Raw genomic sequence first — 25,007 nt, 5'->3', positions numbered from 1 at the left:
TGGCAGTGACGGCCCCTCAGAGTGGAGAGGCTCCACCACGACGGCTGAGGAACTACCACGGGTCTGTCTCCTGGAGCCCTTGAGCCAATCCACACAGGGTCAATCACCTGGCTCTTGTCAACAGGCATTCTCCAATTTTTTAAAAAGATTTAATTTATTTATTTGGGAGGTAGAATTACAGACAGAGAGAGAGGTCTTCTATCTCCTGGTTCACTCCCCAATTGGCTGCAATGGCCGGAGTTGGGCCGATTTGAAGCCAGGAGCCTGGAGCTTCTTCCAGGTCTCCCATGCGGGTGCAGGGGCCCAAGCGCTTGGGTCATCTCCCGCTGCTCTCCCAGGGCACAGCAGAGAGCTGGGTTGGAAGAAGCGCTGCTGGGAGTTGAATTGGCATCCATATGGGATGCCAGTGCTGTAGGCAGAGGTTTAGCCCACTACACCACAGTGCTGGCCCCAACTTTTTTTTTTAAATGATTTATTTGTTTGAAAGCCAGAGTGACAGAAGAGAGAGAGAAAGAGGGAGAGATCTTCCATCTACTGGTTCACTTCCGAAATGCCCCCAAAAGTCAGGGCTGGAACAGGCTGAAGCCAGGAGCTAGAAACTCCATCTGGGTCTCCTAATGTGGGTGGCAGAGACCAAAATACTTGGGCCATCATCTGCTGCCTTCCCAGGCACATAAGCAAGAAGCTGGACGGGAAGAGGAGCAGCTGGGACTTGAACCAGCACTCTGGTATAGGACGTGGGTGTCCTAAGCAGTGGTTTAACCTGCTGAATCACAATACCCACCCCTGTGCTCGTCTTTTTTTAAAAACAATAATTAACTGTTTTTGTGGGGTAAAATTATTTTTACTGTCAAATGGTTGTATGGCATAAGACACTAAGAGAAAAGCTACTCAGAGAATCAGTTTTCTTTACCTTATTGTAAATCAATTTCTGAATATTCATAAATGATTTCCTCAGTTAGTACATTTGGACAAAATTGATTATGCAAAAATACCAGAAGGATGTACTTTGCTTGGTTTCAGCTATAGACATAGGAGTATTTACCTGAGGATGTTGGTAATTGATAGATGCTTATTCAGTCAATAGCCAATCTGATCAGGGTGGGTGTCTGGCCCAGCAGTTAAGAGGCCGACATCCCACCCCAGAGCGCATGGGTTCGGCACCTGGGCGTGGTTCCTGACTCCAGCCTCTTGCTAATGCAGACCCTCTGAGGCAGTGGTGATGGCTGTAAGTAACTGGGTTTCTGCTACTCACATGGGAGATCTGGATCCAGTCCCTGGCTCCTGGCCTATCCCTGGTCATTGTGAGCGCTGGGAAGTGATCAGTGGGTGGGGGTGCTCTATCTGTCTGCCTCTCAGAGGAATACGCAAACATCGACACAATTAAACACCATCTGATCTAAGTATGCTACAGTGAACTACAGAGGAAGCAGGACCCTCTCCTCTGTAGTCTGCTCCGCTATTCCCTCGGCCTGTTTAACAAACAGGAGACAAAAGCTGATGCTGCAAAACAGGCCTGAAGTACAAAACACAAATGTTTGTTTACAAAATGGTCACAAAGCTCACAGGGAAATAAGATGGATCTATTCAAGAAAACTAAGATGGAGAAAGAAGAATACATCCACTCACCTATCTCCCAGGCCCAAAATATACCCCACCATTGACATGACAGCTAACGAGCGGGTGTAATTGGTTCTTCGGTCAAACCACACCTAGAACACAAGGGCACACGTGACAAACGTGAACCACGCCTCGGAAACCTGGACAGTTTCAACATGATTATGCTTCAGTCAATTGTTTTCTTACATTCCATCAATGACCAGTTAGAAAATACAATAAAGGTCTCATTCACGATTAAAAATAGTAACTATGCTTCCGAATAAACTCAATCAGAAATGTCTAGGACTTACATGAATAAGCAGACATACTGTAGGAAATATAAAGGCCTGAATAAATGAAAATATCCACTTACGGATAGGCACTTAAGATTGTAAAGATGCAATACCCTTCCAAATTGTTAGATATATTTAATGGGATTCCAATAAAAATTTAGTGGCACCTTTTTGTCAAGTCTCATTGACAAAATAATCCCAAAATTTATCTGGAAGAAAAAAATTATGAGAATAGCCAGTAAGAAGACACTTATATTAACAGTATGAGACTTGAGCAGAAAGAGCAATGGATCAGAACTGAATCCCTAGAAAGAAATCCAAGAGCACTCAAGAATTTAGTGTAAAAAATGAAATTTCAAAAACAGTACTGAAGGGATAGAGTCTTCTAAAAAGCTTATTTTTATTTATTTATTTACTTGTGAGGCAGAGAGGTGCAGAGACAGAGAAAGAGAGAAAAAGAGTTAGAGAGAGAGAGAGTTTGCTAGTTTCCATCGCTCTCCAGATGCCCTCAAAGGTCCAGACTGGGCCAGACTGGAGACGGGAGCCAGGAACTCAATCCTGGTCAGGCACAGGGACCCAATTACTTGCGCCATCACCTCTGCTTCCCAGGCTCTGCATTAGCAGGAAGCTGAGTCAGGAGTCAGAGCTGGCCTGCAAACCCAGGCACTCTGCCATGGGATGCAGGCATCTAACCACCAGGGCCAAATGCCTGTCCTGAGACAGATGATTGATTATTTGAGAACTAATGTGGTAGTCAATCATTTAAAAAAAATTACATGTTAATTTAAAAATAAACTCCAAATTACATTAGGCTTTAAATGTAAAAAAACAAACAAACAAACAAAAAAAAAAAAAACCAAGCAACCTTTTAATTAGCGGAAGAAAATAAGTGAAAATATGCATAATCTAGGCCGGTGCTGTGGCTCACTAAGCTAATCCTCTGCCTTGCAGCGCTGGCACACCGGGTTCTAGTCCTGGTCAGGGCGCCGGATTCTGTCCCGGTTGCTCCTCTTCCAAGCCAGCTCTCTGCTGTGGCCAGGGAGTGCAGTGGAGGATGGCCCAAGTCCTTGGGCCCTGCACCCCATGGGAGACCAGGAGAAGTACCTGGCTCCTGCCATCGGATCAGCGCAGTGCGCCGGCTGCAGCGCACTGGCCGCGGCAGCCATTGGAGGGTGAACCAATGGCAAAAGGAAGACCTTTCTCTCTGTCTCTCTCTCTCACTGTCCACTCTGCCTGTCAAAATTTTAAAAAAAAAGAAAAGATACATAATCTTTTTTATTTTTTAACAGGCAGAGTTAGACAGTGAGAGAGACAGTGAGAAAGGTCTTCCTTCTGCTGGTTCACCCCTTCAACGGCCGCTATGGCTGGCAAGCTGCGCCGATCTGAAGCCAGGAGCCAGGCGCTTCCTCCCGGTCTCCCATGCGGGTGCAAGGGCCCAAGCATTTGGGCCATCTTCCACTGGCTTTCCGGGCCACAGCAGAGAGCTGGACTGGGAGAGGAGCAACCGGGACAGAACTGACGCCCCAACTGGGACTGGAACCTGGAGTGCTGGCGCTGCAGGCGGAGGATTAGCCTAGTGAGCCGTGGTGCCAGCCGATGCATAATCTTGAAGAGAACAGGGCCTTTTGAAATATAAAGCCAAAGAGATAAATTCAAAAATCTAACTTCTAAATTTAAAAAAGGTTTATATATAAAAAACAAAAACCGCAATTCAAAAGACATACCATTAACAAAATTTAAAAATCAAAAATAAATCGAAAAATTTGTAACATGGAAATGACTATGCCTAATTTATAAAAAGCTCGAATACTATTGGAAGCAATAGGACAAACGTGAAAGTACCCAATCTGAATCTGCCAGCCTGCAGGGTTTTCCCGTTTCTTTTTGTTTGACCAGCCAGGCCCAGGAGTCCCCCAGGGTGCCGCAGCCGGGTGAAGGTGAGCGCCTGAGCAGCTGGGTGGGGTGAGGGCGTACCTCTGAGCTGGGGCTCTTCAGCCACAGCAGCTTGGCCAGGTCGTCTCCGGCTGTGTTATTGACGGCGTGCTCAAACACCTCCACCTTCTGCATCAGAGTCAAGTGGTCGTAGTCTGGAGCCATCTGCATCAGAACACAGCCCTCAGTGAGAGGCGCCTCGGGCAGGCAGCTGAACCCCAGGAGACAAGGCTGGGGGCCAGGCAGAGCCGGGCTCTGACCTCCCCAACTCAGCCAAAGGAGAAGGGCAGGAAGAGTACTGCACGAGGACAAATGGAGTGGCCACCCCACCCGATGACCCACGGGCACTCCCAGGGCAGAAGGGGAAACACCACGCCTACCCTCAGAACAGCCTGTGGTTTGGATGAGAGCACTGGAGGCGTCAAGGTTTGGGGCAAGCAACAGTTCTCTTTCTCACTACTCATGCACCTGCTGACCCTGCCTTCCCCACCCGGCAGGGCTTCACAACACAGGTGAAACACCACGCCCGGCACGTGCGTCTCCAGTCCCTCTACGAGCAGAGCTAATTTCTGGGCTTTAGGCTCCTTTGGTTTCTCACGGGTTATCTGATTTAGGGCTCACTCATTAAACCTTCTCCAACAGTTACTTCCCTCCAATAGATTTTCGTATGAAAAACTATGGGCACACGGAACCAGAGAGGCAGACGGCGCGATTCCCGCGGGCAGCTCTGCCTCCAGGACAGTCCGGGGTGACGGGTGGCGGCCCTGTGACGTACCCGCAACATGATGCGATGCTCAATGTTGAGAAGGATCTTCTTTTTCTCCCTGTAGTCCCGGATGAGGGCGTGCAGCGTGTCACAGTGCGGGACCCAGCCAATGAGGCCCGAGTTGGTCGACAGAGGAATGACGGCGTATCTCTGGATGCTGGTGCCCATGGGGAAGCAGGTTGTTACACGGGAGAGAGTAAGCTTTTTTTTTTTTTAGTTTTTAAATTTATTTTTAACTGACATATAAGAAATCATACATGTTTGTGGATTTCCATGAGACGGTTCTGTATATGTGTACACTATGTACTGTCCAATTAGAGTAAATATATCTCCTCAAAATCTCCTCGAAAAATCTACAGTATGTTATCATTTATCTATAGTACCCCTACTATGCTGTAAACCTTTCTCTTAGATTTAAAAAATTACATGTTGATCTCCCTCTGAACTGCTGAAGTAATTCAGGCTGATAAAAATCTGAGACAGACAGAAAGGCATATAGAAGAAAAGCTGTCTGTAGTCTTTTTTTTTGACAGGCAGAGTTAGTGAGAGAGAGAGAGACAGAGAGAAAGGTCTTCCTTCTATTGGTTCACCCCCAAATGGTTGTTACGGCCGGCACGCTGTGCCAATCCGAAGCCAGAAGCCAGGTACTTCTCCTGGTCTCCCGTGGGGTGCAGGGCCCAAGGACCTGGGCCATCCTCCACTGCACTCCCGGGCCACAGCAGAGAGCTGGACTGGAAGAGGGGCAACCGGGACAGAATCCGGTGCCCATATGGGATGCCGGTGCCAGAGGCAGAGGATTAACCAAGTGAGCCACGGCGCCGGCCCCGTGTCTGTAGTCTTATAAACCAGAAATAACCAGTGTGAATCCTTTAATATATTTCCTTTTTGTCAGCTTTCTATGTTGTACTTTTTATTTCACTTTTACAAACGGGATATCAAATATGCTCTTTCACATCTTATTGTTATCCAGTGAGCTTCCTGTGTCACTGACATTTCTAGGAAGAACTCTAGTGATGTAAAAAAAATCTGTAAGTGAAAAGCACAGTCTACAAAGCTGTACATACAGAACACAAGAGACAGAGGACTGAAAAGAAAACACACCAAAAGGTAACAGTGGATAATCTCCAGCTAGATCACCATGGTGCTCTTCAGGACACTGTACTATACTTTCAGCTTTCTACATTAAGAATGGCATTTACTGGGGCCGGCACTGTGGCACAGCAGGTTAAGGCCCCAGCCTGCAGCACCAGACCCATATGGGCGCCGGTTCGATTCCTGGCTCCTCTTCTGATCCAGCTCTCTCCTGTGGCCTGGGAAAGCAATGGAGGATGGCCCAAGTTCTTGGGCCCCTGCACCCGTGTGGGAGATCTGGAAGAAGCTCCTGGTTCCTGGCTTCGGATCAGCTCAGCTCTTGCCATTGAGGGAGTGAACCAATGGAATGAAAGACCTCTTTCTCTCTGGCTGTACCTCTCTCTCTGTAACTCTTTCAAATAAATAAAATAAATCTTAAAAAAAAAAAAAAAAAGAATGGCATTCATTTTTAACCTATTTGAGAAATAAAACAAAATCTAAGAATTACAAAGGGGCTTTGTAAACAGAAATGTACTATGTGATTACAGTTTAAAAGTTAACTTTTAGGGGGACAGCGAAGTGGTGCAGGTTAATCCTCCGCCTGCAGCGCCAGCATCCCATATGGGCACCGGTACTAGACCTGGCTGCTCCTCTTCCCATCCAGCTCTCTGCTATGGCCTGGGAAAGCAGTAGAGGATGGCCAAAGCCCTTAGGCCCCTGCACCCACGTGGGAGACCTGGAAGAAGCTCCTGGCTCCTGGCTTTGGATTGGCGAAGCCAATGCCATGCAATGCAGTGCCATTGCAGCCATTTGGGGAGTGAACCAGCGAATGGAAGACCTTTCTCTCTGTCTTTCCCTCTCACTGTCTGTAACTCTGCATCTCAAATAAATAAATAAAAAATCTTAAAAAAAAAGTTAACTTCAGGAGCTGGTGTTGTGGTATAGCAGGTAAAGCTACCACGCGGGATGCTGGCATCCCACATGGGTGGTTTGTATCCTGACTGCTCCACTTTCCATCCAGCTCCCTGCCAATGGCCTGAGAAAAGCAGCAGAAGACAGCCCAGGTCCTTGGGCCCCTGCCACTCACATGGGAGACGTGGATGAAGCTCCTGTCTCTGGCCTGGCTCAGCCCCGGCCATTGTGGCCATCTGGGGAGACAGTAAACTTGATCAGTGCAGGACATGTGCACTATTTCTAATGAACCCCTCTGTCTGCTACAGTGGCTGTTGTGACAGGCGTGCAGTGGGGATAACACCTCACAAGAGGACTGTGCACTGCTGACATGAAAACAACACTGGGGGGGGGGGGCCGGCGCTGTGGTGTAGTGCGTAAATCCGCTGCCTGCAGTGCCAGCATCCCATATGGGCGCCGGTTTGAGTCCCTGCTGCTCCACTTCCTATCCAGCTCTCTGCTATGGCCTGGGAAAGCAGAAGATGGCCCAAGCCCTTAGGCCCCTGCATCCGCATGGGAGACCAGGAAGAAGCTCCTGGCTCCTGGCTTCGGATCGGCGTAGCTCCAGTCATTGTGGCCAATTGGGAGTGAACCAGCGGATGGAAGACCTCGCTCTTTCTCTCTCTCTCTGCCTCTCCTTTTCTCTCTGTGTAATTCTGACTTTCAAGTAAAATAAATAAATCTTAAAAAAAAAAAAAAAAAAAAGAAAACAACACTGGTCTTCACAGTGTGACTGACAAACTCACTGCTTTGGGGGAAGAAGCATGTGACTACTCCTAAGGCTGAAATAATCTCTCTGCTAAACACTGAAGCTCTTAATGGGAAGAGGAGTAACAAAGCATCGGGGCCAGGAAAGGTTAAGCAGCCGCACACATCTGCAGCACCTCCAGTTTAACGGTCGCGAATACTCCATTCTGGGCTCTCTAGAAGCAATGAAAGCAGTTCCTCAACGAGAATCCTCTAACGACTGCAGTTTTTCCTTCTGTATTCGATGCCTTAGCTACTGGCGACTTCTTGCCAGGTTAAAATCACTTTACCACTTCTGTGAAGCTCTGAGACTACATGGACAGAAACTTCGCACTCAAGTCTTTGGCTTTTTCACTGCAATCTGAATACCTGAGATTCTTCCGAAGAGACGTCGGGTCGTTGGCCAGGAGGGTGTTAACCAGGCCGAAGAGCTGCATCACCCGCTCGTCCTGCCGCAGGTCTTCGTGCCCCTTGAGGAGGAAAACAAACTCATGCCCGTTGCTGCCTGCAAGGAACGGCGGCACAGTTAGGGAAGACCACGCGTTCTCAAAGCCTCTTCCGAGAGTCTAAAGGCTACACAGAGGTCATCGAGCCACATCTCTCTCTAATCACAGCTTCCCTCGAGGAGGAGATAAAACCTCTGGAATTGAAGAGAACAGCTCTGCTGAGTATTACCAAGGGTGAGAGGCTCAGGGTGCCTCCCTGAACCTGTCCCAGGCAGGCGGTGCCGACACCCCCAAGGGAAATTACAGGACTGCTGCTTAACCATCCTTACTGTGAAAACTCACTTAACAAAAAAAGATTTATTTATTTGAAAGGCTGAGCAATAGAGAGGGAGAAACAGGGATTTTTCCCTCCATTGGTTCCCTCCCCAAATGGCTGTGATGGCTGGGGCTGGGCACGGACAGAGCCAGGAGCCTGCAGCTCCATCTGGGTCTCCCACCTGGGAGCAGGGCCATTTTCCACTGCCTCCCCAGGCACTACAGCAGGGAGCAGGATCAGAAACGGAGCAGCCAGGACTCCCGACTGGGACTCTGGTGTGGAATACAGGTTCACAGCAGGCAGTCTAGCTTTTAGTGCCACAACACTGGCCCTGAGAATTAATCTTATATAATCGTTTCCCAAAAAGAGAGACTGTGGTGGTCAGAAGACGAACCCAGGAGCCCCTCCTTCAGGGCAGCTTGCTGCTGTCCATGTTTGCGTCCAGGTGCTCCTGGCTGGGTCCTCACCTCCCAACATCTGCCTCCCCAGTCCATCCTCCACATGTGCCTAAGGCGATTCCCCTGGCACCTAAGGCAGCACAGCTGTGTGAGGAACTCACAGTCCCAGGAGGCACTCATGCTCCACGCCTCCCTCCATAAACACAGGAGACGTCGCGTAGGAAAGCTGAGCAGTGCATGGCAGGTGTCACCTCAGAAGAGGGGAGAAGCAGCTGGCAGAAGTGCATGATGGTCCTTACCCATGAGTGTCAGCTTTCGGGGCCTCTGCTTAGACGTGATGACTTGCAAAGACGGGGCTATGGACTGAATGCGAATGATTGGCTGGTTGGGGTCATACGTTCCTGGCACAGCCAATTCAAGGTCCCGGCACATCAGAAGTTTTGGGGAGACATACTGTAGCTCTAAGGATGTGAGCTGTGAATAAATATCAAAAGATTCAGTTTTTGACCTCCAGTGGGGAATTTAAAGGCAATGGTCAATGGTTTGCTAATAGCAATGACTTTTTCCAAAGTCTGTGAGTGGAAGTGTAACCAGACGCTTTGGAATGGGTGCTAGAACTTACACGACAGTAAGACAGGACTATGGTGACAGCTAGCTCTGTGACAAGCCTCAAGGTCCCACCTGGGGCAGCTGCTTCGAGATCCGCCTGAACACGTGGTAGTAGAGGTCCCAGGCCTGGGTGAGGTCCTTGACGTTCCCCGACTTCATGTACTTGCGGCACCACTCCTGGGCCTCCATCAGGTCTCGGCCATACGCCTGAGGGGGACGACAGCAGGGAATTGGAAAGCTGTCAAGGCGTCCGCCGAGCTCGGAGGCTAAACCCCCAAGCTGACCACACAAATCAGGCACCTGCTGTGGGCAGGTGGTGGTGAGAAGCTGTGCACTTCTCCATCCTGAAGATCGCAGCTCCTGGGATGGTTTATTAGGTGGGGGGAGGACCAGGAGAGAGAAGGACCTCTGGGGGAACTGCTAAATTTTCCAGTTAAAATTTTGGGAGGGTTCTTCTAACTTGGTGACAAAAGGCACTGCTCATGTTCTTGTATGCTGTGGCCTTACCGTCAGTAGAAAGACGAGTGGGAAGGGAGCCCCACAGAAGCCCTGGGTAACGTCCTTTCACGCTTTCGCAGCCCATACCTGATTGAAGGACGTCTCCTTCAGGGTCTGGGGGCCCCGCTCCATCATGGCGTGCAGGGGCTCCAGCACCTCGAACATGCCCTTCACGTTCCTCTCCCCAAAGTACAAACGAGAAGCCTCTTCCAGGCCCTCGTGCCACATCTCATGCCAGAGGATGGCCACGCGGATCAGCTCCTCACTCACCTGTCGAGCAGGAGGAGAGAAGCCCAGGGGTGAGCTGGCCCGGCAGGGTCCGTGCGGGACGGTGGGGGACGGTGACCGCCGCTCCGCTCTGGACTCACCATCATGGCTTGCTGGACCAGGGTGTTGCTGTGCTCACACATGTTCTTGAGGATCTTGTTGGCCGCATTGTGACGGGCCGTCGTGGTGGACTTAGACGCCACGGTCAGCGGGTAGATGAGGGCCTGAGGCGAACAGAGGAGCATTTGCAACGGGAGGCAGGAAGCATGACACTGACAGGCCTGCTGCACCTTGGAGGGGGCTTTCTTTTAGGAAGGCGCCGGGCCGCTGGGGCTGCAGGCTGGGCGGACTGCCGCCACACCGGATTTGAGGAGACACTGCCCAGGGTTTCCACATACCTGGGGGTGGTACCGACCGATGTCTGTGAGAAGCTGGTGAATGAGCCGTCCCACCAGGGGTCTGGGTGTATCAATCCTTGCAATGAGCTGAGGTATCACCTGGTGTTCAGAGACACAGCAGGCGGCATGTGAAATGGCAAACAACCTTAGCTAATTTTGTAGGCAAAGATGGACTTTAAACATTTGTTTCGGTTGACACGACTTGGCTCTGCAATGGGTCTTTCTTGTCATTTCTCCTCAAGAATCTTAAGGAGACAGGGAATGGGGAGGGGGTGTCAGGGGCGGGGGCAAGCCCTACATCCTTACCAACGTACAACATATTCTGCCTTGCAGGATTCAAGAGAAGAGACACAGGAAGGGGAATGCGGCCCACCCTCACCTGCCACCAGCACACTCACCTGCAACCAGGTGTCAATCTGGATCGCTTTCACCCCTTCCACTAGGGCTTCATTGACATCTGGCCAGTGGCCATAATCAAACCACAGGGTGAGGACTCTGGAAAAGAGAAAGGAGACGCCAGAGAAAATTTGGTTTCCCAGCTGTCTGCTCATCTTTTATTTATCTTAGGGTTCCTGAGAAGAGAACTAGCAGGGACTCAGATCAGTGGTTCTCAAATGCATTTCCTCTCGGGACTCCCTGGGAACAGAGGCTGTGATGAGCAGAGTATGAGGCTCGTCTGAGTGAATGAGTACTGCGCCCTACATCATGTCCAGGGGCCCCCACGGCTTATCCTGACAATGACCTTGTGAGCTGGGAGAATGTTAGAGATCCACAGATCTGCAGACCTAGAGAAGCAGGCACCGCCACACAGGGCGACCTGGGACTCAACGGCCAGAGCCCCAAGCGAAGGAGCAGGCTGCCCTTGGCCCCACGAAGCTCTGGACTGACTCAGGTCACTGGTGAGGCCTCTGCTGAAGTTGAAGGGATTTTACAGTACTGTGGTAGACGGATGGGTTGATTTTCCCTCCACAATATACCACACGTGAGAGTTCTCACCCTAGCTCTTCTTATCACCGCAGGTTTCACCCAAAGGTGGGCCATCACCTGTTACCCCTCAAGCTGCAGTGGAGAGCGGCCGTATGCCGATCTCGGGCGACCCTCACGTGACTTCTGTGTCCTCCCAGTGACCCAGTCGGCCAGGGTTCAGGCTCCCCTTCCCTGATACCTGAGCGTGTCCTGCAGGTTGTTGCCTCGTGACAAGGAGATGGAACGGAAGAAGCCCTGGACCGCAGGGACAGTATACATCAAGAGGGTTTTGGACAAATCCTGTTGGAACACACACGTTAGTGACACTCTGGCCTCAGCTTTCTCTATAAAACGGGTACAAGTGTGTGCTACTAGCACCCATCCCAAATGGTGGTTGAGTTCTGAATCAGTTAATGCCGTAACACCCTTACGGTGAGCAGTGAATGAATGGAAGTGGGGCCAACATGGCCTCCTGCACAAGGGGCAGGAGGAGGCGGCTGGAGCTCTGAACCTGCCATTCTTGGGGCCTGCTGCCAGCCCCGCTACATTGTGACTGTCGGTCCCAGGGGAGAGAGAACGACAGGAACTGAGGCCCCAGGACCTGACGGCCACACATGCAGACAGTGGCTCATCCACGTGAGAAACACTACAAGGAACGTAGCAGCTGGGGGCCCTGGGAGCCGCCCCAACACGAGAGCACGGTCTCAGGCAGCCGGGGGGCCGACAGGCAGCGTTTTCCAGCCCCAGCGGAGCTGCACACGAGCCCACAGGTTCCTTTCGGCTTGCAAGCACCCGCTCTCAGACACTGGTGCCCTGCTGGCCCCTGACGAGGGGGAAGGCGAGGCACCTCAGTGACCTTCTTCTGCAGGGGGGAGGGGGTGGGGCTGTTCTCGGCGCTCTCGGCCTCGCTCTCGCTGTTGCTGCCCTCGGTGCTGGCGGTAGTGGTGGCGGTGGCGGCGGTGGCGGTGGCGGCGGTGGTGATGTTGGCCCCGCTGCCGTGGCGCAGCTTCTTCTTCTCGTCACGGGCTTGGTTCTGATGCTTGTAGTGCAGCACAGCTTCAAAGTTCATCACCGCCCACGCGTGCCAGGCCTGGAGGGCAGGGGCAGCAAGAGTCAAAGACAGACCCCGGGGCTATGGCCGACAGCGTCAAGGTGGGGGAAGGGCTGGGGCTGTCTCCTCTGTGGTCAGCAGGGTAAGGGTCCACCTTCGTGAGACGGTCAGGCAAGGGCGGGGGGGGGCCACCGGATTCTCGGTGACCCATTCACTTTGTGGGGCACTTACCGGGTCAGGTTCGGTGGTGACTGCTGGGGGGAAGGGGCACAGCAAGAGGAGCAGGTGCGCTCCTGGTTTCACAAAACCTCAGATCCGGGGGGAGAGCTCACTTGCCAACCCACAGACCTACACACTCTGCAGGGCAGAAGACAGCAGAGGCCAGGAGGAAGAGGAGGAGAGTGGGAGTGCCAGGGACCTGGGACGCCTCAGAGAACTCAGAGCAGCTGCGGGAGGAAACACGCGTGGGCAGCAGGGAGGACTTCCTGGCAAGGGAGGAACAGGATGCAGGTGCACAAGGCGCACGAGCGTTCACTGGAATCTGACTGCGGCTTGGGGCACACACGGGGGGGTGGGGGGGGGAAGCTGGCCACGGGCTGGGGCAGACCACAGAGCTCCGGGCATGCTGGAGCCTTTCAGGCAAGTGGAACGTCTGGAAGAGATCCTGGGAGGCCTCTGAGGCTGGGGGCAGGCAGCGCGGTCCCAGTGAGTCAGGGGGTGACGGTGAGGGTCCTCAGTCCGCTGGCAGTGGACAAGGGAACACACGGACAGCACAGGAGCACGGTGCAGGGAGGGTCTCGTCTGCCTCTCTGGCCCTAAGACTGGGCCCGTGGCCTGGTAGAGAAGCAGGCCCAGCGACTGCTGGCTGGAAGAAATCTTTGGTGCTTATCTGGACAAAGGAGAACTCTTCATGTCCCCGAGGTTCTGAGCTGCGGTTACTCTAGCGCACACCACTGCTTGGTTAAGGCAGCAGGAGACAGAACTGGATTTGGGACATGGTCGCTTTGCCACGACAGTAGGACATTTAGCAATCCACTACTAGTTGGGCTTTCTGGATGGCTGGGAACTCCTGGGCATTCCTTGCTAAAAGCCTTTAAAATAAACGTGCCTATTTTCCCATTGAGACAGCGCAGACCAACCATAACTGACTTTTACTTGGAGTAATCTCTGCAGTGAGCCACACTGTCTTCTTACGCCTTTGTTTGTCTAACAAACACCTGCTGCATGTCCACCACACACCAGGCACTGATCTAGGGTCACACTGAACAAGATGAGCGTCCTGGCAGGCACACGGGGCTATGAGATTGACAGTAGAAAGCATCAAAAAACAAATCAAACCAAATCAAAAATCCCAAAACAACCAACCAAAGATACCCACACATCACCAGGAAATGCTTTCAAAAACTAAAACTAGAGGTTGGTGTTGTGGTGCAGCAGGTGAAGCGTCTAGGACACTGGCATCCCATAGGGGCGCTGGTTCATGTCCCTGCTCCTGGCCTGGGAAAAGCAGCTGAAGATGGCCCAAGTGCTTGGGCCCCTGCCACCCACGTGTGACACCCAGATGAAACTCCTGGCCTAGTCCCAGCCACGTGGGGGAGTGAACCAGTGGATGGAAGGTTTCTTTCTCTCTCTCTACATAACTCTTCCTTTCAAATAAATAAATCTTTAAAAAAACACACACAAAAAACTAAAACTAAAGTTCCTGGACCCTGCTTTTTTCTTGTGACTAAAGCTGACTGAAGAAAGGCAGCTCCGGGTAGGGGTAGTTTTGATTAATCCGGGTCCAGCTGTTCAAGGTTGACCGGGTGTGTTTGTCCAGCTCTGGACAGGCAGCGGGCCTCGAGCCACTATGGTTCCTAAGGCAAGACGGTCATCCTCCAGACCAGAATGCAGCTGCTTACTAAGTGAGGATAAAACCTTTATTGTGAATGTGCCCGCAGCTTTTCAGGTGCAAATTTTGATACCAGAGGGATTAATTCACAAAATTAGCAAGGAGACATCAGAAAGGAAATGACGACATCTGCTACACCTCGCAGCTGTCACCATCGACGCTGACCAGGGAGAATGGGTGCGCCACCCTTGCCTCAGTCACGTCTTCATGCGTGTGCTAATCGTGTTTATCCTTCGGAAGTTCCCTGTGACATAACAGATGCTACCCTGACCCTTCCAACAAAGAACAAAGACGGCTCAGTTCTTAGCTGAGGAGCAGGCAGGGGGGGAATCAGAGAGAAGCTGACCAAGGGAAGAAGGTTCCAGAGAGGAACGGTGCGTCCAGATGCTGTGAGGCGCGGAGGCGGCGAGTCCCAGCGCCACACACAGTGACGGTGCAGGGCCCCAACCTCCCCCGACACGGTGACGGTGCAGGGCCCCAACCTCCCCCGACACGGTGACGGTGCGGGGCCCCAACCTCCCCCGACACGGTGACGGTGCAGGGCCCCAACCTCCCCCGACACAGTACCAGTGCGGGGAATCAACCCTCCTCTGCCACCGTACCGGCGCAGGCCTCTACCTCCTGTGGCAGCTGCGCTGCCGCGGACGCGCGCCTCACCTTGTACCAGCCGCGGTCGTGCTCGGTGGCGGCGCTGCAGTACTGCAGCACCTTGGGGATGGTGCTCTCGTTGATGCCCTGCAGGTTCAGCTGCCACTCCCCAAGCTTCAGGAAACAGCTGGAACACAGAACAGCCCCAGGGGCCTTCCTGGCGTCCACTCCTCCCAGGAGGCCCCAGGATGGACCAGCAGCGTTTTAACCACGTGGAGGGAACGAGACAGGCTCTTGGGCCAAACTTTTGAGGTATCATCTCTTCTTCTTGACCTCTGCCTTTCAGGACTGTATGCATCAGGGGCTTGGGCCAGGTAGGTCAGTTCAAGCCACAACCCATTTTGTTCTGTGAATTATTTTTCTTGCTGACTGCTGTCTTCTCCCTCCCCCTCCCCTTCCCCACCATTCTTTATTATGATAGCACCAACAGCTACTATTTCCTGATCGCTATTGCGTTCTGGGGCTGCTCTAAATGCTGAACATTGTACTCTCTGCCCTTACTATGCCACCTTTGGAGACAGGAGCTCTGCCTATCTCTTTTACATGACAAGGAAACTGAGGCAGAGAAAGATGAACTTCCCTAGAGTGACAGCTCGGGCTGCTGAGCCAGGAAAAGGAGTGGCAGGACTCTGGGCAGCCTGCGGCCCTGCAGGAAGCGGTCAGAGAGCCCAGGAACCAGGAACCAGCCCTCCGGGGAGCTGGCATCGCCCCCCTGCTGTGGGGGCTCCGGCAGGGCTGGGAAGGGACCGGCCCCAGTGGGGCCCCGGGAGCTCACCGGGCCATCAGCTTGTGCAGCTCCTGCTTGTGCTGCTGGTCCTCGGTGGCGATGGCGTGCTGGGCCTGCTGCTGCATGCTCTGCACAAAGTGCTGCATGTGCTGGAAGGCATCGATCTGCCCGCAGAGACACAGAAGGTCACTGGGCGCCGTCAACCTCACGGAAGGAGCTCCCGTTCCTGACGGGCTGCCGGGTCAACCCCGCCCCAAACAGAACACCCAGACCCGAGGTACGGACCCCACAGGACGGAGGACCAGGGCACGGGGTTGGGAGACGGCTGAGCTTCTCAGGAAGATTCCTGCCTTAGTCAAGGCTTAGTTCTCCTTTGCCAACTGCAATTACCAGCCTAATGAGCCCTGGGAGAGTGCCAGGCCTGCCACCCCAGGAAGTCGTGCTTCCTTCACGACAACACGCCGCCCGGGGGAGGCGTTTCAGGCTGATGCAGCTCCAGCGTTTGTTTACAACACACGGCACCCTGGACATGGCAGCACAGTGAAAACCACAGGTTTCAAAACAGGACCCTCGGGGCCCAGGTAAGAACGCAGAGTGGGGGTGAGGGGCCTCGTGCATCACACGGGTGAGGGAGAGGCCGCGGCGAGCTGAGCGGCAGTCAGTCACCTGCAGCCGGGCACCTTCGTGCTAGGATCAGGGAAGAGCAGTGTCACAGCCTGGCGAGTGCTGTCAGCCATGTCTACACACACGTGCTTCCCTGACCGGGTCCCTGTCGTTTTCTCGAGGGCTTCCAGGATGGAGACAGAGTGCACAGACATCAAAGCCCAAACAGGAAAATGACAAAACCTCAATCTACTGACACGGGCTGGGGGTGGAAATTACAAGAGAATCTGCAAAGGTGGTATATGTTCTCTGCTGTAGAAAAGAAGGAAAAAAATCAAAACTTCAGATAAATAATAGGCCTTCTTATGGCAAATTATGCACGAGAGCTTTTTCTGTTTGTTTTGTTTTTAGATAAAAACGTTATCAGTGATGATGGCCTAGAAGGAAATCAGACTCTCTGGCTTGGGGGACATGACCAACCGCAGACACTTTTCAGTATAAGGAGTTAATCAGCATCAAGATACAGGGTTTCAGCCAGAGCCAAGATGACAATGAGGAACAACTGATTTGGCAGCCAATCCACGCAGGACGCCCAGGAAGACACACAGATGTCCCCTCAGTGAATGAGACACCTGCCTTCCCAGAGTTCCAGGACTCACTGGCGGCTTTGACAAATGAATCACATTAGCATCGCACTCCTGGGAAGTGATAAATGTTCCTTCAGGTTTTCATCTGCATTGGCCAGACTTGAGGCGGCTGATTTCTCAGTGCAACCTGCGTTCATCAAGCAGGCAGGGATGCAGCGAGGCCTCTGGTGCCACGTCCTTGTCAGAGCCCGTGAGCCAGGTGTCACTGACAGTTTGGACCCAGGGTTTAAGCTCTTTTTGGTGGCATCCCATATGGGTGCCGGTTTGAGACCCGGCTGCTCCTCTTCCGATCCAGCTCTCTGCTATGGCCTGGGAAAGCAGTACAAGGTGGTCCAAGTCCATGGGCCCTGCACCCACGTGGGAGACCGGGAAGAAGCTCCTGGCTCCTGGCTTCGGATTGCCAAAGCTCTGGCCGTTGTGGCCAACTGGGGAGTGAACCATCGGATGGAAGACCTCTCTCTCTCTGCCTCTCCTCTCTGTATGTAACTCTGACTCTCAAATAAATAAAAAAATCTTAAAAACCAACCAAACAAACAAAACAACAAAAAAGAAGCTCCCTAAACTAGGGAGGCCAGGTATTAGTTTGGATTTGAAGCCCAACACTAAGTTTATCCAGCATGAAAAAATCCAGTATGAAATAGCATGAGGCAATTTATTTTCCAGGAATTGAAAGCACTGTATTTGAAAACTTCTTTTCTGTACTCCCAAAAATGAAGGGGTAAAAAGTGATTTATTCGGGGCTGGCACCGTGGCTCACTTGGTTAATCCTCCACCTGTAGCACCGGCATCCCATATGGGCACTGGTTCTAGTCCCGGTTGCTCCTCTTCCAGTCCAGCTCTCTGCTGTGGCCAGGGAGTGCAGTGGAGGATGGCCCAAGTGCTTGGGCCCTGCACCCGCATGGGAGACCAGGAGGAAGCACCTGGCTCCTGGCTTTGGATCGGTGCAGCACGCCGGCTGTAGCGGCCATTTGGGGGGTGAACCAACAGAAGGAAGACCTTTCTCTCCATCTCTCTCACGCTGTCTGTAGCTGTGCTTATCAAATAAATAAATAAAATATTTTTTTTAAAAAAAGGTGATTCATTTGTTCACTCATCAAGGGCCAGTCACCCAAAGGAAGGACATCTCAGGCCACCCGGGCACAGGCTGGGCACAGTTCTCAGTTCATGGTGGCCTAGGTCATGTGTAGGCAGGAATGATATTCCTGGCTCAGTGAAATCTCATGAATGAGCCTATCTCCAGGCAAGGAGACGTGTCCCAGCATCCCACAGGCTCCAGCATCCCACAGGCTCCTGCATCCCAGCATCCCACAGGCTCCTGTCGTTCCAGCATCCCACAGGCTCCTGTCGTCCCAGCATCCCACAGGCTCCTGTCGTCCCAGCATCCCACAGCCTCCTGCATCCCAGCATCCCACAGGCTCCTGTGGTCAGACGCCCTCCTGTAGCATGGGACTGCTCCTTCTCGTGTGCTTTCTTCTGCGTGGGCCAGGCAGAGTGCACTGTCCTTGTCTGAGTGACTGGCTCCTCAACACACCTCATGAGCAGTCAAGCTCCCGAACCGCAGAGCTGTGAAATGTCTAGCTCTGGGCTTCAAGTCCACACGCCTAACTTTAAATGGGTTTCTAAGTATTTAATCCCACCAGAATGTGGGCTAGTAAGAAAAGGCCATACTCTGCAGAGAAGCTGGGCTGCTGTGAGATGTTGAAAGAAGTCACTTCTTGGCTGGGACACCACCAAAAAGCTTCCTTCCACTTGCTGTGGCAAGATATTTGCAGTCTTGGAGACGACGCTCAGGAAGGAACCAGACCCTAACCGGATCCAGCACCTTCTGGTTTTCTCATCTGCCCAGAGAAGGTCAGGTTTGGAATCCGAAATGCTCTGGCCTGGGAACCTCAAGACACCAAAAACCCAAACAACACTAAACAAAAACCAAGATGCCTAAATCACACACTTGGAGAAAGACACTTGGTCCTCAGCGATGAGGTCAACTCCAGTCAAGGACCAGGCACCTGCCGGGTGCAGGGCGGCCGACCCCACTCCGGGTGACATTCACAGTGACACAGCAGCACCACCTCAGCGGGGGGGCTCCAGGTGCAGCCAGGGACCTTCCCGCACACCTGCAGCACACGAACCTCTCTCAGCAGAGCTCTGCACAGCCATGGCTGCAGCGGCTGCTGCCCCTTCCTTTCTCAACCTGGCATCCAGTGCAGGGGCCACAACAGGGAGAGCCACTAGGAATTTCATCCTCCTTCGGGTAGCCAAAGGAGGTGCTGATTTTGCCTCCAGCGTCTACACCACCATCATCAAGGCAGGCTGTTTAAAAACCAAAACCCGACTGGCGCTGCAGCTCACTAGGCTAATCCTCCGCCTTGTGGCGCCGGCACACCGGTTCTAGTCCCGGTCGGGGCGCCGGATTCTGTCCCGGTTGCCCCTCTTCCAGTCCAGCTCTCTGCTGTGGCCCGGGAAGGCAGTGGAGGATGGCCCAAGTGCTTGGGCCCTTGCACCCGCATGGGAGACCAGGAGGAAGCACCTGGCTCCTGGCTTCGGATCAGCGTGGTGCGCTGGCCGCAGCGCGCCAGCTGCAGCAGCCCATTGGAGGGTGAACCAACAGTAAAGGAAGACCTTTCTCTCTGTCTCTCTCTCTCACTGTCCACTCTGCCTGTCAAAAACAAACAAAAAAACAAAAACCAAGATCAGCAGTCACATCCACTTCTTAAGGGCTTGTCTGTAAATAAAGAGGAATTCCACACTGGCCTCAGGATAATGTTTCCTCCTGGCTTCAGCATTACACCCTGTGTGGTGTTGCTTTTGAATCCACACTGATGATGGGAAAGGAGACTGGAAGTCTGAAAAAACCGAACTGGTCTTGCGAAAGCTCTAGTCTGGGTTGTCACAAACACGCACTTCTTGGACGGAACAGCCCATCTTTTTGTAGAGCAGAAATTGTGCCTTCCCACATCTGAGCAGTTTCTGGGTATCGACTACCCTAACTGTGATCACTCTCACACATGCATCTCCTCAACTAGGATCCCTGTGAAATCAGTCCTTTGTACAGGAAGACCCCCGACACCGAGGGTGCGTGGTCTGAACGCTGTCTGCGTGGCGGGCTTTGAGGAAGCTGTGAGAAACAGACCAGACAAGCGTTCTGGAGAAGGTGGATTATTACTGGAGGGACACACACACACACAGACCTTACGAGAGCTCTTCCACATGTTCTTCATGTAGGCGTAGGTCACCTGAGGGTGAACTGTTGGCAGAGGGTGGTCAAGTTGGCGAGATGGATCGACTCCCAGAAGCAACACTAAGGTTTTATGGGCAAGCGCCTTAAAGACAAGAGAAGCCAGGTTATCAACAGCACCGCACCGGGAGCACCACCCACCCTTCCTTGGTGGCAGGGTTCTCACCAGCCGGCCGCTCTTGCCACACAGGCTTGCGTACTTGAGCCATGTTCTCATGTCCTCATGAGGGTTGACCACAAGGGATCGCACCATGAGGATTTTCTGCCAGTCCTCTACAATACGCTGGCAGCCCTGGAATATTCAGAAATGACCATTAGACGTGTCCTCTGCTGTATCTTACTTGCCTCGAGCGTCAGAGAAGTCCTCTCTAAAGCAAAAAGGAGCCTCACGGTGCAACCTCCACTTTCTCATGTCAGGGCACGACTTGAGCAGCAGAGCTCAGGGTCCGGAGCCGGAGCCCTGGCTCGGCCACTTCTGTCCGTGAGACTTCGGGCAGCTTGTAGAACCTCTTTGTGACTGACTTATAAAGCAGAATAAAAATGGCACCAACTCCACAGCGATTCAATGAATCCAGTTGTTTCAATTTCTTTTGTAGAGTATAAATAGGCTTAGTGTTAACCTTTAGTACTCAGTCTCTCCAGTTGAAGATAACTACCACCGACAAAAAGGTTAAACTTAACACGCATCATTCAAAATTCAAAAAACTAAGTGTGAAACAAGTTTAAACATTTCTTTCTTTTTTTTTTTTTTTTTTTTTTTTACAGGCAGAGTGGACAGGGAGAGAGAGAGAGAGAGAGAAAGGTCTTCCTTTTTTGCCGTTGGTTCACCCTCCAATGGCCGCCGCGGCCAGTGCGCTGCAGCCGGCGCACTGCGCTGATCCGATGGCAGGAGCCAGGTACTTCTCCTGGACTCCCATGGGGTGCAGGGCCCAAGCACTTGGGCCATCCTCCACTGCACTCCCTGGCCACAGCAGAGAGCTGGCCTGGAATAGGGGCAACCGGGACAGAATCCGGCGCCCCGACCGGGACTAGAACCCGGTGTGCCGGTGCCGCAAGGCGGAGGATTAGCCTAGTGAGCCGCGGCGCCGGCCGAACATTTCTAACTTTCAAATGATGTTAGGGTCGGGGCTGTGGCGTAGCGGGAAAGGCCGCCACTTGCAGTGCTGGCATCCCATATGGGTGCCGTTTCGAGTTCCGGCTGCTCCACTTCCTGTCCAGCTCTCTGCTGTGGCCTGGGAAAGCAGTAGAAGATGGCCCAAGTGTTTGGGCCCCTACACCTGCGTGGGAGACCCAGAAGAAAATCCTGGCTCCTGGCTTTGGATCGGCACAACTCCAGTCATTGTGACCAATTGGGGAGTGAAATAGCAGATGGAAGACCTCTCTCTCTCTCTCTCTCTTTCTCTCCCTGCCTCTCTTCTGTGTAACTCTGACTTTCAAATAAATAAAAATAAATAAATCTTTAAAATAAAAAAAACAAACAAACAAATGATGTTGCCTAAGTTGGTAGCATTTGTGTTTCTGATGTTACTAAGCCTGCACCTGACTTCCAGACCCCCATGAACTGGCCATCTTTGATGCCTTTCCTCTTTGCTTCCATGTCTCAGACTAAAAACTACAGATAGGAGGGGAAGTGCTTCATTAGTTTACACATATGAATTCTTTATAATTAAGAAAAGGAGCAAATTAATCACTATCTAAGGGGCTAAGCTAATTTTACATCAAATGACTGCAAAGAGTAAAGCGAACTTCTCCTTTCCCCCCTCACTGGCAAGGAGTCAGACTCAGGAGGGGAGATGGCTCCGGACATCTGTGCTTCATGGGCAAATTCCACGAAGCTGCCCTCCATGGAACTGAACTTAGCAATCCAGCCACACTGACAGGGTGCAGAGTGAGCCTGACCATACTCAAGGTCAGAGGAGAGGCAGTACAGGCAAGGCTGACCTCTCCACCCACCTTGCGGGAGTCTCTGGGTGGGGGTTTTAATTTAAATGACTTGACCACAAATGGCCATTTTCCAGCCCAGGCAGTTCACTGAGTGTGTGGGCAAGGAGCCATCCACGAGAGCCAAGTTTCCACCACAATGTAGTGCTTTATTTGCAGGCCGTGGATGGTATTTTTCCATCCTATGAAGTGTGACAACAATGACTTGGAAAGTTAGAAAAATAGAAAAAAGTACATTGAGTGACTATTTCACAAAAATACAAACAAGTGCATTGGGAGATTGTCTTGGTCGCTTCCCATCAATGGCTAGTTTCTCCCACGCTCGGTGTCTCCGCACAGTCCTGGAGGCTGGAGGCAATGACGGTGTGCTGAACCTGACCCAGCAGAGTCCCCAGGACTCACTCAATCCGCGCACCGCCCACCCCCCCCCCATCCCCGAGCCTCTACTTGGATTAAGTCCCACTTGCCAGACTGTCAGAAGAGTCATCAAATCTCTGACTGATTGGAAAACTTCACCCCTGCACAGCCACTCAAAAAACCCAGGGTGTGTTCAAGTCGAGTGGGAAATGCTCCATTTTGAAATTCTTTCTGGTGCCCAGTGGACAATTTTCCACCAAAACACTCAGCGGGCATTTCATACTTACTAATAAAACATGTAAAAGAACTGTATGTGCTACTTCAGAGCCGTAAATGAGTGCATTCACAGATGCGCCTCTGCCATCGCCCGCTCCTGTCCAGGGGAATGTGTCCTGAGCTCCCCAGGCAGGAATGCGGCCTCATGAAAAGTCTGGAAGCACAACCCTTGAGTGGTCTGGGAGAGAACTGGAATTAGACGTGGCCGTGGCCAAGAGGAAATGGCTCATAAGTGCCGGGCCAACGGTGAGGGGCATGGAGACGAGCGCTCTCACTCCCGGGGGCACTCCCGCCCGCCTGCTCACGGGAGGGGAGAACCGGCCACCCTTTCCAAGAACGCTTAAGACTGCTGACTTCCACGTCTGGAACTGACAGCTCCTTGTGCTGCAGCGACCAAAACGCTACAAGGAAAACGCTGATGGAGGACTCGGAGAGGTTTCTCTTCAAAGGGAAACAGCGTCAGGAGACCGTCTGACCCTGACCCAAGGCATGGCGGACGACAGGGTGGCGAAGGAGACCATCAGAACAGGAGACATCAGAACTGTTTAGAACAGCTGGATGTGGGGTGGGGGCACGAGGAGTTTGGAGCAGTGGGTCTCCGCCTTGGCTGCACCTGGAATCATCCAGCGATCCTGAAAGACGCTGACCCTGGGTCTACCCTGGACGTTGCCAGCAGTCGGGGGGACGGCCCAGCACTGGGGCTTTTAGAAAGCATCCCGGAGATCCTCCTGTGCAGCTGGGGTTGAAAGTCACTGGTTTTGAGGTTAGCGACTCCCACTTGCCTGGTCAGAAGTACTACTTATTAAAGACATTTTCTTTCCTTTCCTCTTTCCCTCCCTGTCTCCCTTACTCTTATTTCTTTCATTATAAAAATATAAAGATATTTTATTTTCTCCTAGAGAAGAGAGAGGCTGGACAATCTGCCATTCTCCCTCAGCCGGAGCTCAGCCCAGAGCCTGGGGTTCAGTGTTTAGCCTCGTCTGCCAGCTTCAAGCTTCGTGTAGGCGGCAGTAGAAGCACACTAAGAGCAGCGAGGGCACGGCCTCACCCAGGTCCTGGCAGGGGTGGCTGGGTGCACCAGGGCTCTCGACCGGGCTCACCTGCAGTCGCTCCCACCAGATCTGACGGATGATCTCGCGCCGCTCAGGAACAAGTTTGTACTGGATAACCTCCTCCAGCTCAGAGAGCATGTGGCAAGAAACCATGGCCTGATGGAAGCAAATCACATTCCAGTCTAATTACTGCATGAACAACCCAAAGGCAGGATTAATTTAAATCATTCCTTCTACTGTTAGGGTCTCTGCTGACCTGAGAAAACAGGCATATTTCCAACAGCCTGTGAGTCTGCCTCTGGAAAAAAGAACTGAGAGAGGCCTGAAAACCAACAAGGCACAGAATCCCGACACTCACCCCGTACGCCCGGCTGTAGCTCTCTCCTGCCATGGCGGTGAGCTCTGCATCCAGCAGGTCCCTGGCCTTGTCGATACACTAGGAGAGAAACAAAGGAGGCCTGGACCGGAGCTCTGGCCTGGGGAGCCTAAAGTTCTTGTAGGGCTTCCCAGGGAGCTGCAAGTGTTATTTGTCTCCCTTAAATTTCAGTGAGGAAGGGAAAAATTCACCGAGGAGAGAAGCAAGCTTTTCCAAGATCTGAATGGCTAGCAAAGAGTACTTCCAGTTTCTCACTTACAGAAACGTACGGCGTTGAAAAGCCTGAAGCCTCTCTGAGGCAACGGCCGCAACCTCAGTGGCAGAGGGAAGGAGGGACGCGTGCTGTGGCCCTGCGGCTCGGGGCACGCCTGGGGATCCACCTTCTTTTCACTGTGCTTGCCAGGCTTGTGTGTGAAAACACATGCACTGGCCCCCTTCTCCGTGGAGAAGCACCTCTGAAATCCACAAGGATCCCCGAGCCCTGGGCTCTCAGTTCCCATCGCATCGATCAGGGTGCAGGGGTGCCATGGGATGGCAGCTTGAATCTTCTGTGTGCCATCAATTAAAGGCCCCTCTGGTGGAGCTCTTCGCATGTTTAAGGTTGACTGCTATGTCCCCATCCCTTCAGTGCACAGATCATTTACCCGAAGAGCACCTCATCCGGGACAGTCTGCTGCCTGCCAGAGGGGTGTGACTCCACGTTCACTGCATTCTGCCAGTCAGCAGAGCACCTGCTCCCGGGCAGGGTAAGCGGCAGGTGCCGCCCTGCACAGCCCAGAGACCCTCGTGATTCTTTTGCATGGTGGGGGTCACCGGCTCCCTGAACCCTCCCTTGGTGAAACGCACAGCTTCCCCCTACTACAAGGAATGCGAAGGCAGGGTAATGAAAAGGAAGCAGTGACGACCCAAGAAGCAAACTCCACAAACAATTGCAATGCTGAGTGTT

General features: G+C 52.5%; 1 protein-coding gene across 2 annotated transcripts in view; it reads right to left on the bottom strand.

The window, feature by feature from the left end:
- The window catches only part of MTOR (mechanistic target of rapamycin kinase), a 133,721-nt gene that overhangs the window by 10,356 nt on the left and 98,358 nt on the right, over nt 1-25,007 (bottom strand). For both annotated transcript variants that reach the window (XM_008251668.4, XM_002723353.5), the window contains exons 33-50: nt 24,044-24,121; nt 23,734-23,841; nt 20,226-20,351; nt 20,013-20,144; nt 15,623-15,738; nt 14,857-14,974; nt 12,105-12,347; nt 11,457-11,557; nt 10,690-10,786; nt 10,292-10,390; nt 9,995-10,117; nt 9,714-9,896; nt 9,201-9,335; nt 8,819-8,993; nt 7,729-7,864; nt 4,600-4,747; nt 3,867-3,989; nt 1,630-1,712 (exon numbers count right to left, since the gene is read on the bottom strand). In XM_008251668.4, the coding sequence (XP_008249890.1) occupies nt 1,630-1,712; nt 3,867-3,989; nt 4,600-4,747; nt 7,729-7,864; nt 8,819-8,993; nt 9,201-9,335; nt 9,714-9,896; nt 9,995-10,117; nt 10,292-10,390; nt 10,690-10,786; nt 11,457-11,557; nt 12,105-12,347; nt 14,857-14,974; nt 15,623-15,738; nt 20,013-20,144; nt 20,226-20,351; nt 23,734-23,841; nt 24,044-24,121 (2,324 nt within the window). The remainder of the gene's footprint in view (nt 1-1,629; nt 1,713-3,866; nt 3,990-4,599; nt 4,748-7,728; nt 7,865-8,818; nt 8,994-9,200; nt 9,336-9,713; nt 9,897-9,994; nt 10,118-10,291; nt 10,391-10,689; nt 10,787-11,456; nt 11,558-12,104; nt 12,348-14,856; nt 14,975-15,622; nt 15,739-20,012; nt 20,145-20,225; nt 20,352-23,733; nt 23,842-24,043; nt 24,122-25,007) is intronic.

Source organism: Oryctolagus cuniculus, chromosome 7, assembly GCF_964237555.1.
Source record: "Oryctolagus cuniculus chromosome 7, mOryCun1.1, whole genome shotgun sequence".
NCBI lineage: Eukaryota > Metazoa > Chordata > Mammalia > Lagomorpha > Leporidae > Oryctolagus > Oryctolagus cuniculus.
This window is presented reverse-complemented; position numbering and strand designations above follow the sequence as displayed.